This window comes from Sphaerodactylus townsendi, linkage group LG11 (assembly GCF_021028975.2).
Source record: "Sphaerodactylus townsendi isolate TG3544 linkage group LG11, MPM_Stown_v2.3, whole genome shotgun sequence".
NCBI lineage: Eukaryota > Metazoa > Chordata > Lepidosauria > Squamata > Sphaerodactylidae > Sphaerodactylus > Sphaerodactylus townsendi.
The window spans coordinates 13,501,666-13,515,078 of record NC_059435.1 but is presented as its reverse complement, the minus strand read 5'-3'; the positions used below and the strand labels follow the sequence as shown (position 1 = coordinate 13,515,078).

Below are 13,413 nucleotides of genomic sequence, written 5' to 3'. Positions count from 1 at the left end.
TCCAAACTCCTCCTTGTCCTCCTCCTCCTCCTCCTCCTCCTCCTCCTCCTCCTCCTCCTCTTCTTCTTCTTCTTCTTCTTCTTCTTCTTCTTCTTCTTCTTCTTCTTCTCCTCGCCCCGAACTTTTCGCTGCATCGATAGCTGGCTTCCTCATAGGCACGTCACGTTAAGATGTGTTTCCGTTCGTGGCGCAGTGTGATGCCAGCCACACCCCTGAAGATGCCAGCCATAGATGCGGGCAAAACGGTCGGAGCAAAAACTGCCGGGGCGCAGCTACGCAGCTCGGAAAACCAACAACAGCCAGTTGACTTCGGCTACAAAAGCCTACAACAACACATCAAGTTTGTAGACTTCAGACCCTGACCTTGTCACAGAGTTGAGGGCTTGTCTGCGCAAGATGTATGATGTGAGTTGGAAGGTGCTCCGGCCTGATTCTCAGCTGCATGTCCTTGGGTGTGTGTGTGTGTGTCTCACCTTAGAACAGGGGTCTTCAAACTACGGCCCTCCAGATGTTCATAGACTACAATTCCCATCAGCCCCTGCCAGCATGGCCAAGTGGTAGGGCTCATGGGAATTGTAGTCTATGAACATCTGGAGGGCCGTAGTTTGAAGACCCCTGCCTTAGAAGGTATGGCTCAGGAAGCCTGCAGGAGAAGAGGAGGTGCTTTGGTCTTCCCTCCCATACCATGGCCTCAACTGGACCCCGTTTGCCACTGCCTTGTGCTGTGTGTATCCTGGGATCATGCAATTGAGGACACATGGCACCTGAGATGGGGCAAGCCATCTCCCTGCAGGCATGTCCCCGTGGGGAAATAGTGCAGAAGGGAAGGCCTATCCGAGAGCCAGCGTGGTGTAGTGGTTAAGAGCAGGTGGACTCTAATCTGGAGAACCGGGTTTGATTCCCCACTCCTCCACCTGAGTGGCAGAGGCTTATCTGGTGAACCAGATTTGTTTCCCCATTCCTACATTCCTGCTGGGTGACCTTGGGCTAGTCACAGTTCTTCGGAACTCTCTCAGCCCCACCTGCCTCGCAAGGTGTCTGTTGTGAGGAGAGGAAGGGAAAGGAGCTTGTAATCCACCTGGAGTCTCCTTACAGGAGAGAAAGCTGGGGTGTGAATCCAAACTCTTCTTCTTCTTCACTCACGCAGTGCATCCAAACGCTGAACAACAAAGTGCCTTCTCAGGCGTGTCCCCTGTTGGGATGTGTGGCTGAGAATCAGCTTGCATCACACATCTAGATGAGCCCTGGGGATGTTTTTGATTCTGTGGCGCAGGCTGACAGGTGCTGGGCTTTCTGGGTTGGGCCCCGTGTCATACTGAGTCAGCTGCACATGAGCACGGGGCCTGAGGGGTTCATTGCGAGCCAGCGCGCTCCCATCACCCTGCCGCCTACACTTCAACCATCTGCTCGGGACTAATGATTCACAGGTAAGGGCAGCACACTGAAAGGGCAGCACACTGGGCAGCACACTGAAAACGGCGCTCTGTCCAGGCCAGCCTGATTTTTCCAAAGTGAGCTGATTCAGAGGGACCTTGTGAGTGTGGATCAGGGAAGCACCTGCTAGCGAGGCGGCACTTGTCGAATTGCTGTCCTTCCGATTAATCCTGAAGTGAAAAACAACTTGGAGAAAGCTTTGTGCAAGTGTAGCAAATTACAAAACCTCCACCTTTGTGCAGAACACCTTTTGTCCCACCTCTCCTGGTGTGGCCACCTTTGAATACTCACACGAAGACACATGAAATGCCTTATTATGCCTTCGGTGCATCAAGGGTAGTATTGCCTACTGAGACTGGCAGCGGCTCTCTGGGACATCCAGCAGAGGTCTTTCACATCCCCTCCAATCAAACCATGCCAGACAAATCTCATCTCTCTCTCTCTCTCTCTCTCTCTCTCTCTCTCTCTCTTTTGATAGAATGACACTCTTGGTATATGAAGGGAATGCTGTTGTAGTAGTGTACCTAGATATTATTATTATTGTTGTTGTTGTTGTTGTTGTTATTTATATTTCTAAACCGCCCTCCCCCGAAGGGCTCAGGGCGGTGAACAAAACATAGAAATAGAGCACACGATAAAATCAGTAATATCAAATTGAATTAAATAAGCATTAAACAGTGGCTCTATATATGTTAAAACTACCCCGTTAAAAGCAGCGTTCAGTCAAATATATAGATGGCGTCCTACTAACAGATCCCCAAAGAAAAAGAGGGAAGGGACAGTAGGATCCACAGATGTTATAAAAGGAAGAGGAGGGGGGACCCAATCAGTGGTCGGTCTCCCCAAAGGCCCAGTGGAACAGCTCGGTTTTGCAGGCCTTTAGTAAAGCCTTTAATAAAATGCCCCATGATATTCTTGCAAGTAAGCTAGTAAAATGTGGACTAGACCAGGGGTCTGCAACCTGTGGCTCTCTAGATGTTCATGGACTACGAATTGTAGTCCATGAACATCTAGAGAGCCATAGGTTGCAGACCCCTGGACTAGACAGTGCTACTGTCGAACAGCCCTGACTGCCAGGAAGTTTTTCCTGATGTTTAGGTGGAATCTTTTTTCCTTCACCTTGAACCCATTGCTCCTGGTCCTAATCTCTGCTCCCTCTTCAACATGACATCCCTTCAAATATTTAAACATGGCTAACATGTCACCCCTTAACCGTTTCTTTGCCAAACCAAACTTACCCAGCTCCCTAAGTCTCTCCTCATGCGGCACGGAATCCGGACCTGCTACCATTTATCTCTGTTACCAAGAGATCGTCTCTCTTTTTTTTCAGGTACGTGCAGTTTTTAAGCGGCCTTCTCTCTGGATCCGTCAAAATGAACACCGCCCCTCTATTTCTGCACTACGTCATATTGCATGGAATCCCAAGCTTTGATGCTGGGGGAGGTGAGATAATTTGCTTGGTGTCCTTTTTATTCCTAGCTTGTTTGTTTATCATGTGGGCAGCAAATCAAGGGGCGGGGGGGATCCCACTCTGGAGCAGGCACAGCCCTGTTCTGGCAGGGGTGCCCTGTAATGAACTGAGACCAGACAATCAGCATCCCCATGAAGGAATGAGAGCTTTATTGAAAGGCTTAGACTCCATCGAGTAGAAAACATAAAGAAAGTGTCCAAGAGAACTCTGGTCCATCCCCCATAAAAACCCTCACACGCTGAACCAAAGCAGTCTGGGAAAGATCCCAAGAACAAACAGATAATACAGACTGCAAAACCTCAGAGCAGGTGTTAATCTGTAACTGACCTGCGCTCCAATCTACCCTTCACATGCCGGTTCTGCAGGCGCAAGGGGCGCACGCCAATGGTGGGGTGGCAACTTATGTGGCCGGGCGGGGCGCCGTGTGGCTCTGCAGTGCCTGACCTAGAAGCTGCCGCCCTCATCCTGACATGCCAGTGTACAAAGCTGTGCCAGTGTGCCTGGGGGCATTCTGGGGGCAAACCAGGAGGTGTGGCAACCATAGTTGGCTTCCACTTCCCTTCTAGCCCCTGTTTGCTGGTGCAGTTGTAACCTCTATCTGTGGGTTCTGTGGGGCAGAACTTGGAATGAGTTTGCAACAACAAATTTTAAAAACAAAATGGTTTACTTTCTTGACATCAAACATCAACATTTAACATCACACTTCAAGGGCCTGTTCAGGTTGCATTTTCAAGTCCTTCTAGTTACAGTCTACTGATACTGCCAAGTCCAATTCTTCTTTGCAAGTGGGTTGGCTCCTGAAGACTCCAAGGGCTTGATGAACAGGATTCAACATGATGAAGGTTTCCAGGAGAACTCTCACCCATTACAACCACAAAAAACCCTGAAACAATAAACTCCAACATTTACAACATGGCTAAAATAAACAACTACCTTCCCACTAGTTCCCAACAACATTGCAGTTACCTTAACAAGGTGTTAAGGGCTTATTCAAACCAAGGTCCGAGTCTGGTAGCCTTGTCTCCTCCAAAGAGCTCTGCAGCCTTTTGCTGCTGAGTCTCCACCCCTTTCTGGGTCAACTCATTCTGAGCATGGGAGTTACACAGTTTTTTGTGGCATATCTCTGTAATCTTTGGGGATTGTTGGTGGAGGTTTGTGGGGTTTTTTTCTTCTGGTCTTCCCACTCCGCAGAAAAGCCCTTTGGAGGGGCCAGAGTGGCGCTAGAACAGTGCTGTCCCCATCTACCTGTCAGCTCTGAACTGGGCAGACATTCATTGACCTGAGTTACCAATAAAATAATAGCATTTGAAACCTCCAAAGTTCCCAATCAAAATTCTACTCTGTATAAAAAGAATATGTAATACAAAGTTTGACATGAGGAAAAAAACTCTAAAGGAAAAATAATGAAATTATTTAAAAGTAATTAGTCTGGCGTTTCTGTTTAGCTTCCTGATGACACACTTTATTTATTTTATTTATTTTTGAGTTTTTTATACCGCCCTACCCCCAAAGGGCTCTGGGCGGTGAACAACATAGTAATGTAACATACAATTAAAACCCAGTTAAAATAAACAACAGCGATCAACATATAAAAACAGCGTCAGCAGTAAATCCTTAATAAAAACCCTCCCGGGGGAGGGGGGGAGGGGTCCCATAGATGGTAAAGGGACCCCAACACAAGAGGCTAAAATAGGGGAGGGGAGGGATGGGAGGAGGTGGGGGGTGGTGGTGGTGGTGGCCATTAGCGGCCAGACACTCCAAAAGCCCGGTGGAACAACTCCGTCTTACAGGCCCTGTGGAACTCACCGAGGTCCCGTCTCGGTGAGTTACACATATATGCACATATATACACATATATGAGTTACACATATATGCACAAAACATCACAACTTGCATAGAGACCTGGGACTTATCATCGGACAAGAACATTTTGACCTATTCAGATTCAGATTCATGTGGAATTAAATCTAATAAGTTTGAATCGAGTGGCTTCACAGAATGAACAGTGCAAGAAAACATGTTCCATTGATTCTTCTTGCTTTATTTTGCAAGGGTATAATCTGTCTGACCCTTGGAGTTTTTCTGTACTTATCCTTCAGTCCTGCTGTTGGTAAAGCAGAGCACCTCACTAATATATATGCTCTTCTGTAGTTATTTATTTCTGTGACTGAAACAGAAGCCACCAGTGCTGGGAGATATCTTTTGTTTGCTGAAGTCAAGAAAACTAGGGGGTTTTTATTCCTAGTTTTTTAAGGAACTCAGGATCAGGGCTAACAACTCTGCTGATGGGTGGTGCTCCCTCACCAATAGCAGCAGCATCACCGCCTGAGTTCAAAGAAATAAATCCATCCCACTTTTTTGGGAGCAGCAGTGGCGTAGGAGGTTAAGAGCTCGTGTATCTAATCTGGAGGAACCGGGTTTGATTCCCAGCTCTGCCGTCTGAGCTGTGGAGGCTTATCTGGGGAATTCAGATTAGCCTGTACACTCCCACACACGCCAGCTGGGTGACCTTGGGCTAGTCACAGCTTTTCGGAGCTCTCTCAGCCCCACCTACCTCACAGGGTGTTTGTTGTGGGTGGGGAAGGGCAAGGAGATTGTCAGCCCCTTTGAGTCTTCTACAGGAGAGAAAGGGGGGATATAAATCCAAACTCTTCTTCTTCTTGATTTCCCTACCTCAGCATGGATTCCATTCTTGCTTCACCACCCCCTCCCCCCAGTAATGCTCGATCAGCCACTTCCTGGCTCCTTCTCTTCCACTGAGGCAGAGTTCTCCAGCCTTCTTGAGCTTGCAGGCCCCTTTGGAATCCAAAACGGTCACCACAACTTAATTTCAGTAGCACAGTGCGGCTCCTTGTGTGGTGGTGGCAACAGCTTCCAAAGCAATGCTTTTGAAAATCTATGTGGGCAATCCAATCTCCAGTGGTCAGTCAGAAGCCTGCTGGGCAAAATCTCCGGCCCCTTCTGCATATGCAGAATAATGCACTTTCAGTGCACTTTGCGGCTGGATTTTACTGCACAGAATCGCAAAATCCACATGCAAACAACTGTGAAAGTGGATTGAAAGTGCATTATTCTGCATGTGCGGAAGGGGCCTCTGCCTTGCCTTGCCCCACACACTTCCTAAAAGTCATAGATAGATATTTATTACGGCCTTTTGGCCAGCCAATAGTTTAAAATCAGAGTACATGTGAATACATAGCACTCCACTTATACAAAAATATAATATAAATTAAAATCCATTATAAAATCTATTAATAAATAACATTAGCTTCAGGCATTATTACAGTCCTCATCACACAGTGCAGCTCTTTGTCTTAATAAGGAACTATGCTTGTTGTGTACCAATATACAAAATTTAGCTACCTTCTGTGAAATGGCAGAAACACGATCTTCTAATAATATTCTTACAGAATTCGTATCTGAGTTATCTATGAATGGATATACATGACGAGTTAACAATGGTTGGATCAACAGCTTCCTTTCACCTTCATGTAACTTGCAATGCAGTAAGATATGTGACATTGAGTCTACTTCCCCTGAGCCGCACACACAGGTTCTCCTGTGCAATAATTCTGTTTCAATAAACTTAATATTGATACCCTTCCTAAAAGTCCTTCGCGGGTGGTATAAAAATTGTTGGCCGGCCCCACAGTCTTGCTGAGGACCCCTGCACTAATGACGGAGAGGACTCTCCAGGAAACCACCAGCATCTTAGTGTGGCAGGTGAGACTTCTCCTGAGTTGTGCCATCTCCTGTGGAAAGTGGATAGTGCAGAAGAACTTCCTTCCCGGTTGTTCCTGAAGCTAGTTTCCAGCACTCTACAGACACAATTCTTCTTCCCTAGTGGTTCAATCCAGAGCACTATCCCTGACGTATCTTGGCTAGGACTGGTGGAGGTTGCTAGTGAAGAAGGGAGCAGCAGTGGCGTGGTGGTTAAGAGCAGGTGTACTCTAATCTGGAAGAACCGGGTTTGATTCCCAGCTCTGCCGCTTGAGCTGTGGAGGCTTATCTAGGGAATTCAGATTAGCCTGTGCACTCCAACACCCACCAACTGGCTGACCTTGGGCTAGTCACAGTTCTTCTGAGCTCTCTCAGCCCCACCTACCTCACAGGGTGTTTGTTGTGGCCGGAGTGGGGGGGGGGGGGGGGAAAGGAGATTATAAACCCCTTTGAGTCTCCTTACAGGAGAAAAAGGGGGGATATAAATCCAACTCTTCTTCTTCCAACTCTTCTTAATAGGGCTGTCATTCTGTTTAATGGGTGCAGAGAAATCCTTACTGCGTGCAGGAACACTGGATGGCTGATAGTATCCTTTCTCCAGCCAATGGAAAGGCTGATGCTTCCTAGTTGACAGTATCTTCTGTTGTAGATCAGCTTTAATAGGAGAGAAAGATACCTCTTCCCATCCCAAACTGAGCCTGGCAAAAGAAAAGAGTCTCTGAGACCCTAGTATTGGGGTGGCCAATCTATGGTGCTCCAGATGTTCATGGACTATAATTCCCATCAGCCCCTGCCGGCATGGCCAATTGGCCATGCCGGCAGGGGCTGGTGAGAATTGTAGTCCATGAACATCTGGAGCGTCATAGATTGGCCACCTCTGCCCTAGTACAAAGAAACTAACTGTGATGGTTTCCAAGAACAATATGGCAGCTGTCCTTTTATCTATCTAAGAAAAGACAAAAGAGATGGAGAGAATACATCAGTGGTGGCAAACCTTTGGCACTCCAGTGGTGGCAAACCTTTGGCCAGCCATGCCGGCAGGGGCTGATGGGAATTATAGTCCATGAACATCTGGAGCGTCATAGGTTGGCCACCTCTGCCCTAGTACAAAGAAACTAACTGTGATAGTTTCCAAGAACAATATGGCAGCTGTCCTTTTATCTATCTAAGAAAAGACAAAAGAGATGGAGAGAATACATCAGTGGTGGCAAACCTTTGGCACTCCAGTGGTGGCAAACCTTTGGCCGGCCATGCTGGAAGGGGCTGATGGGAATTGTAGTCCATAACATCTGGAGTGCCAAAGGTTCGCCACCACGGGAATACATGTATCTGTGAGAGCTGCCAGTGCCAGACTGAGGTATTTGTCCCTGGCGACCAAACAGAAATTATGGCCAGTCATAATATTCCTTTGGAGAATGCCCCATCATACATAAAACTCCATTCGCAGTTAATTTCTCTTGCAAAGTTAAATATATTGTTCATCTTTGTTTTTCAGTGTGTCGGCCATTTCTGAAGTTGTACCAAACCATGCAGCCAGTTTATACATCAGGAGTGTAGTAAGTAATCACAACTCTCCCCACCCCCCCACCCCAATGTGTTTATTAGTCAGTCCAAAAAGTTGTTGAGTCCTCCCAAGCAGAGGTGGAGCTACCAGGGGACAGAGGGGGGCGCATTGTACCGGGTGCACGCCTGGGGGCGGAAAATCGCCCCCGCCCCCTGCGTTGCCCCTCCCGCCCCCAAACTTACCTTAGTTCATCCTGAAAACACTTCCCAAGGTCTCCTGGGAAGTATGGTTCCCACCAGGCCGTTTTCAGCCTCAAGTTAACAGGCCGTTTTTTCTAGCCTGCACTTTCAGACTGAACTAAGGTAAGTGTGTGGGGGGTAAGGGAGGGCGCCGTGGGGGAGGGGGTGGAAAACGCAGAGTGTGCACTAGGCGCAGTATGGCCCAGCTACGCCTCTGCTCCCAAGACTGTTCCGTTTCAGATTGGAAGTTGCCGATCATGTGTTTAAATGTTCTCCTATGTCGAAATACTCTGTGCTCACTGTAAAGAGAAATTGACTAATGGACTCTCTTCCAGATGTCCTAGTATTCTCAGTACTGAGTTTTGTGTGTGTGTGTGTGATGGATAAGCCTTAAAATTTGTGCCCCCGCCCCCCCATTTTTATTCTGAGATGGTATAACCTGGGGAAAGGGTGACTACGCCATGTGATCATGTTGAGTCTGTACCATCTGTAAGCAGTTCAGGGCTCTGGGGCTCAAAATGATTTGTCATTTTAAAATCTTAAAGTGCTGCTGCCCTTGTAATTATTTTTTCCCTGGTTTTTTGCTTTAAGTAGTGTGGGGCCAGAGAACCAAAGCAGAGTCAGCATTGCGATTGAACCAGCTCAACTTCTGAAGGGGGATGTCATGGTAAGTTGTACCTGAATTTCATTCATTTATGCATGCCCTGCTTTCCTTTGCAACAAGGACACGAAATGGTGTACCGTGTCATTTTCTCCTCCATTTTTTCCTCACGCTGGAGTTTCCAAGAGAAGTGCTTCAGCAGAGGTGATTTGCTGTTGTCTTCCTTGGAGACTTGATAATCACAATGCTTGATAAATACCATAATAATCTTGTACAACATTATGTATTGTTGAAGGCTTCCATGGCCAGATTCAACTGGTTGTGGTGGGTTTTCCGGGCTGTTTGGCCGTGGTCTGGTGGATCTTGTTCCTAATGTTTTGCCTGCATCTGTGGCTGGCATCTTCAGAGGTGTATCACAGAGGGAAGGCTGTTACACACATATCCTAGTGTGGCACCTGCCCTCGTGTTTTAGGACAGTGGGGAAATACCTTGCCCAGTGGAACTTGTAGTTGACAGGTGTTTTCCACCTTGAAACATCTGCTTCACGAAGGACAAGTTAAGCTGTGAGCCTCCCTGAGGTGTAGGCCCCATACCACGGATGGAAGTTAATGTGGCTGTTTGGGTTGAAAGTAATTGTGAATGGGGCCATGTGATTGGTGCAGAATGTGTGCCTGTGGCGTGTCATTTCACTGGGTGGTCGTGAGGGTCTGCAGTAGAGCAACTAGATTTGAATTTAGTGAGAGCCCGATGAGAATTTACCTCAGAGCCCAACAAGATTTTCGGGGTGTGAGCTTTCAAGAGCATCGGGTGAAGGGTGTTTTGACTCTCGAATTATTTGTCTCTAAGGTGCTGATGGACTCGGATCTCTCTGTAATGCACATTTGTTTCTTCATTTTATTTAAATTTCTATTTTTAGAAGCCTCTAGGACAGGGGTCTGCAACCTGTGGCTCTCCAGATGTTCATGAACTACAATTCCCATCAGCCCCTGCCAGCATGGGCAATTGGGAATTGTAGTCCATGAACATCTGGAGAGCCACAGGTTGCAGACCCCTGCTCTAGGGAGAAAACCGGGATAAGAATACCTGTGCATATCTGGCCCCTTCTGCACATGCAGAATAATGCACTTTCAATCCACTTTGCAGCTGTATCTTACTGTGCGGAATAGCAAAATCCACTTGCAAACAATTGTGAAAGTGGATTGAAAGTGCGTTATTCTGCATGTGCGGCAGGGACCTTTGTTGTAGTTCTCCCGGATCTCTTGTGAACAAAGTGCCTTTCCCTGTAAAGGCAGCTCCACATTTCATGCCACCCATTTTGGCACATACTGAAAAGACTATTGATTTCTTGGCGTAAGTGTCTTTCTTGGTGCCGCTACCCCGCTGTTGGCAAAATCTGTGAGCTGGCTGATGGCCCTCACTCTAGCAAATTATTGCCTTCCAGCGATCTTTAAAGGCATATTAAGTAGGAGCTTACCCAAGAGAGAGCTGGCAAAATTGTAATTTTTTTAATCGTTCTCTTTGTGTAAGAAAATTCTGTTACATGAATGCACTGTTAAAGATTTGCCCGTAAGGCTGTGTGGTTGTGTGTGTGTGTGTGTATGTATATATATATATATGAATGCACTGTTAAAGATTTGCCCGTAAGGCTGTATGGTTGTGTGTGTGTGTGTGTGTGTATGTTTCCCCTGTGTGTGTGTGTCTGTTTCCCCTTTTTTAGAAAACAAAACTCACATTCCCAGTGCTTAAATTTGCAAGCCAAAGGGATGGCTGAACAAACTTTCCAAGAGTCAGGTGACAGGATTTCCTTGCCCTTCAGGAGTCTGCCCCTCTCTCTTTTTCAAAAATTGGTTTATCAAATAACCATGTCCATATCATATTAAAATATACAAAAATTATACATTGTACATTTTACACTAAATCAATACACTTCATTTTCTTTGTTTTAGATAGCCACAATTTAAAAAAAGAACTTCCCACTACAGACTAAATTTTATAATAATTCCCTTTACTTAATTTTATAAAAATTCCTTTTACTTAAAAAGTATAGGAGCCTTTGCCACACTTAATGACTAGCAAAACCAAAATAAATTATGCATCAGAGCAAAATTCTTGTGTAACATACATAGCTTAACTTTTCTTGGCACAGAACTTACATTTTTTATTTTCTCAGGGCAGAATCCATGCCACCCTGTGTCTTGGGCTTCGATTGTCGTAGTTCAGAACCAAGGCCGTTGTAGTTTCAGCCCTATGCAAACAAGGGACAGGAATAAACCTTAGCCCTAGAACACTGGAATGAAGTACCTGAAAGGTGAAGAAAAACACATACAAGGCCGCTAATGATAAAATTAGAAAAATAAAGAAAAATATATATATTTGTTTTGGATTAAAATCATCACAATACGTTAAGGGATCATAATGAAGCTATACTCGAAATATAATATTGCACATCAATAATACAAAATGTTTTCTGGGCCCCATTTGTATTATTTATGTGAGATACTATATTTCTAATGTAGGGTACTGTGGGCCCTTAGCATATTTTGATTGTGCATGCGTGTGTGTGTATTCTGTAGGTGGTGATGGCCACTAACCTAGATAGCTTTAAAAGGGGCTTGGACAGATTTATGGAGGAGAAGTCGATTTATGGCTACCAATCTTGATCCTCTTTGATCTGAGATTGCAAATGCCTTAACAGACCAGGTGCTCGGGAGCAACAGCCGCAGAAGGCCATTGCTTTCACATCCTGCATGTGAGCTCCCAAAGGCACCTGGTGGGCCTCTGCGAGTAGCAGAGAGCTGGACTAGATGGACTCTGGTCTGATCCAGCTGGCTTGTTCTTATGTTCTTAAGTATTTTTATAATCTTATACTTAGTGGTCCTGTGTGTGTTCTTCTTGACCTTTCAGGTACTTAATTCACATTTCAGTCCTGTGATTTAACTTACAGGCTGCTTGTAGCAAGGCAGAATTCCTGAGCCCGTGAAGCGTGTTTTCATAACGAGTGCTAGCAGGTACGAGGAGCACCTTCCTGCCAACGCACTGGAGAGTCTGCATGCCACCACAGCACATTCTTGGCACGGCCCCTGCATGCAAATCAAAACTCTGGCAATGACAGCGATCTGCAGCTTCCAGGCAGAAAAGCCAGTGGCAACAGAACTGCCAGATTCTTTCATGCAGCCTGTAGAGGGGTGGGACTTACGGGGAGCAGTGTTGTGCATTGCTGATCTTGGCACCATAAGAACATAAGAAAGAGCCTGCTGGATCAGACTAGAGTCCATCTAGTCCAGCACTCTGCTACTCGCAGTGGCCCACCAGGTGCCTTAGGGAGCTCACATGCAAGATGTGAAAGCAATGGCCTTCTGCTGCTGCTGCTGCTCCCGAGCCCCTGGTCTGCTAAGGCATTTGCAATCTCAGATCAAGGAGGATCAACATTGGTAGCCATAGATCGACTTCTCCTCCATAAATCTGTCCAAGTCCCTTTTAAAGCTATCCAGGTTAGTGGCCATCACCACCTCCTGTGGCAGCATATTCCAAACACCGATCACACGTTGCGTGAAGAAGTGTTTCCTTTTATTAGTCCTAATTCTCTTTGATCTTTCAATCCTCCCTTCTTCTGTGTTTTGCTCATGAATGGAGCAAATCAATTGCTTGGGAGACACAAGGGGACTGCCATCGCTTGTCCCTTGGGTCTCGGTGGCATTAAAAACCACCAACCCGCTGAGCAGCTTCTTGGAAAGAAGACGGCAGTAAAAGCCAGAAAGGGATGTGAAAAAAATCACCCATCTCCATTCATTTCTCAAAATCAAACTTGCAAGCCGTGCTCACCTGGAGAAGAGCGAGTTAATGCTTCACCTGCTTCTTTTTGCTATTGGAAACTCTTTCCACTCTCCTTCAGTACCGTAATAAAGGAGCAGCAATAAAGGAGCAGCAGTGGCGTAGTGGTTAAGAGCAGGTGCATTCTAATCTGGGGGAACTGGGTTTGATTCCCAGCTCTGCCGCCTGAGCTGTGGAGGCTTATCTGGGGAATTCAGATAAGCCTGTACACTGCCACACACGCCAGCTGGGTGACCTTGGGCTAGTCACTGCTTTTCAGAGCTCTCTCAGCCCCACCAACCTCCCAGGGTGTTTGTTGTGAGGGGGAAAGGGCAAGGAGATTGTAAGCCCCTTTGAGTCTCCTACAGGAGAGAAAAGGGGGATATAAATCCAAAGTCCTCCTCCTCCTCCTCTTCCTCCTCTTCTTCTCCTTCTCCTTCTCCTCCTCCTTCCTCTTCTTCTTCTTCATCATCATCATGATGTATGGCCTGCCTGTCCCCCTAGTGGGGACTCCAATCAGCTTACATTGTTCTCCTCTCCTCCATGTTGGGCTCACAACAACCTTAGGAGGTAGGTTAGACTGAGAGCATATGTCTGGGCCCACGCATTGAGCTTCAGCGGCATGAGTGGGGAT

At 46.5% G+C, this 13,413-nt stretch overlaps 1 protein-coding gene across 6 annotated transcripts in view; it reads left to right on the top strand.

Annotated features, from left to right (window-relative positions):
• TNS3 (tensin 3) overlaps positions 1-13,413 on the top strand; it is a 339,136-nt gene that overhangs the window by 197,126 nt on the left and 128,597 nt on the right. For 5 of the 6 annotated variants that reach the window (XM_048511801.1, XM_048511805.1, XM_048511803.1 and 2 more), the window contains 3 exons: positions 2,765-2,877; positions 8,121-8,181; positions 8,960-9,035. In XM_048511801.1, coding sequence (XP_048367758.1) covers positions 2,765-2,877; positions 8,121-8,181; positions 8,960-9,035 — 250 coding nt within the window. The remainder of the gene's footprint in view (positions 1-2,764; positions 2,878-8,120; positions 8,182-8,959; positions 9,036-13,413) is intronic. The other variant, XM_048511800.1, reaches the window with a different exon arrangement.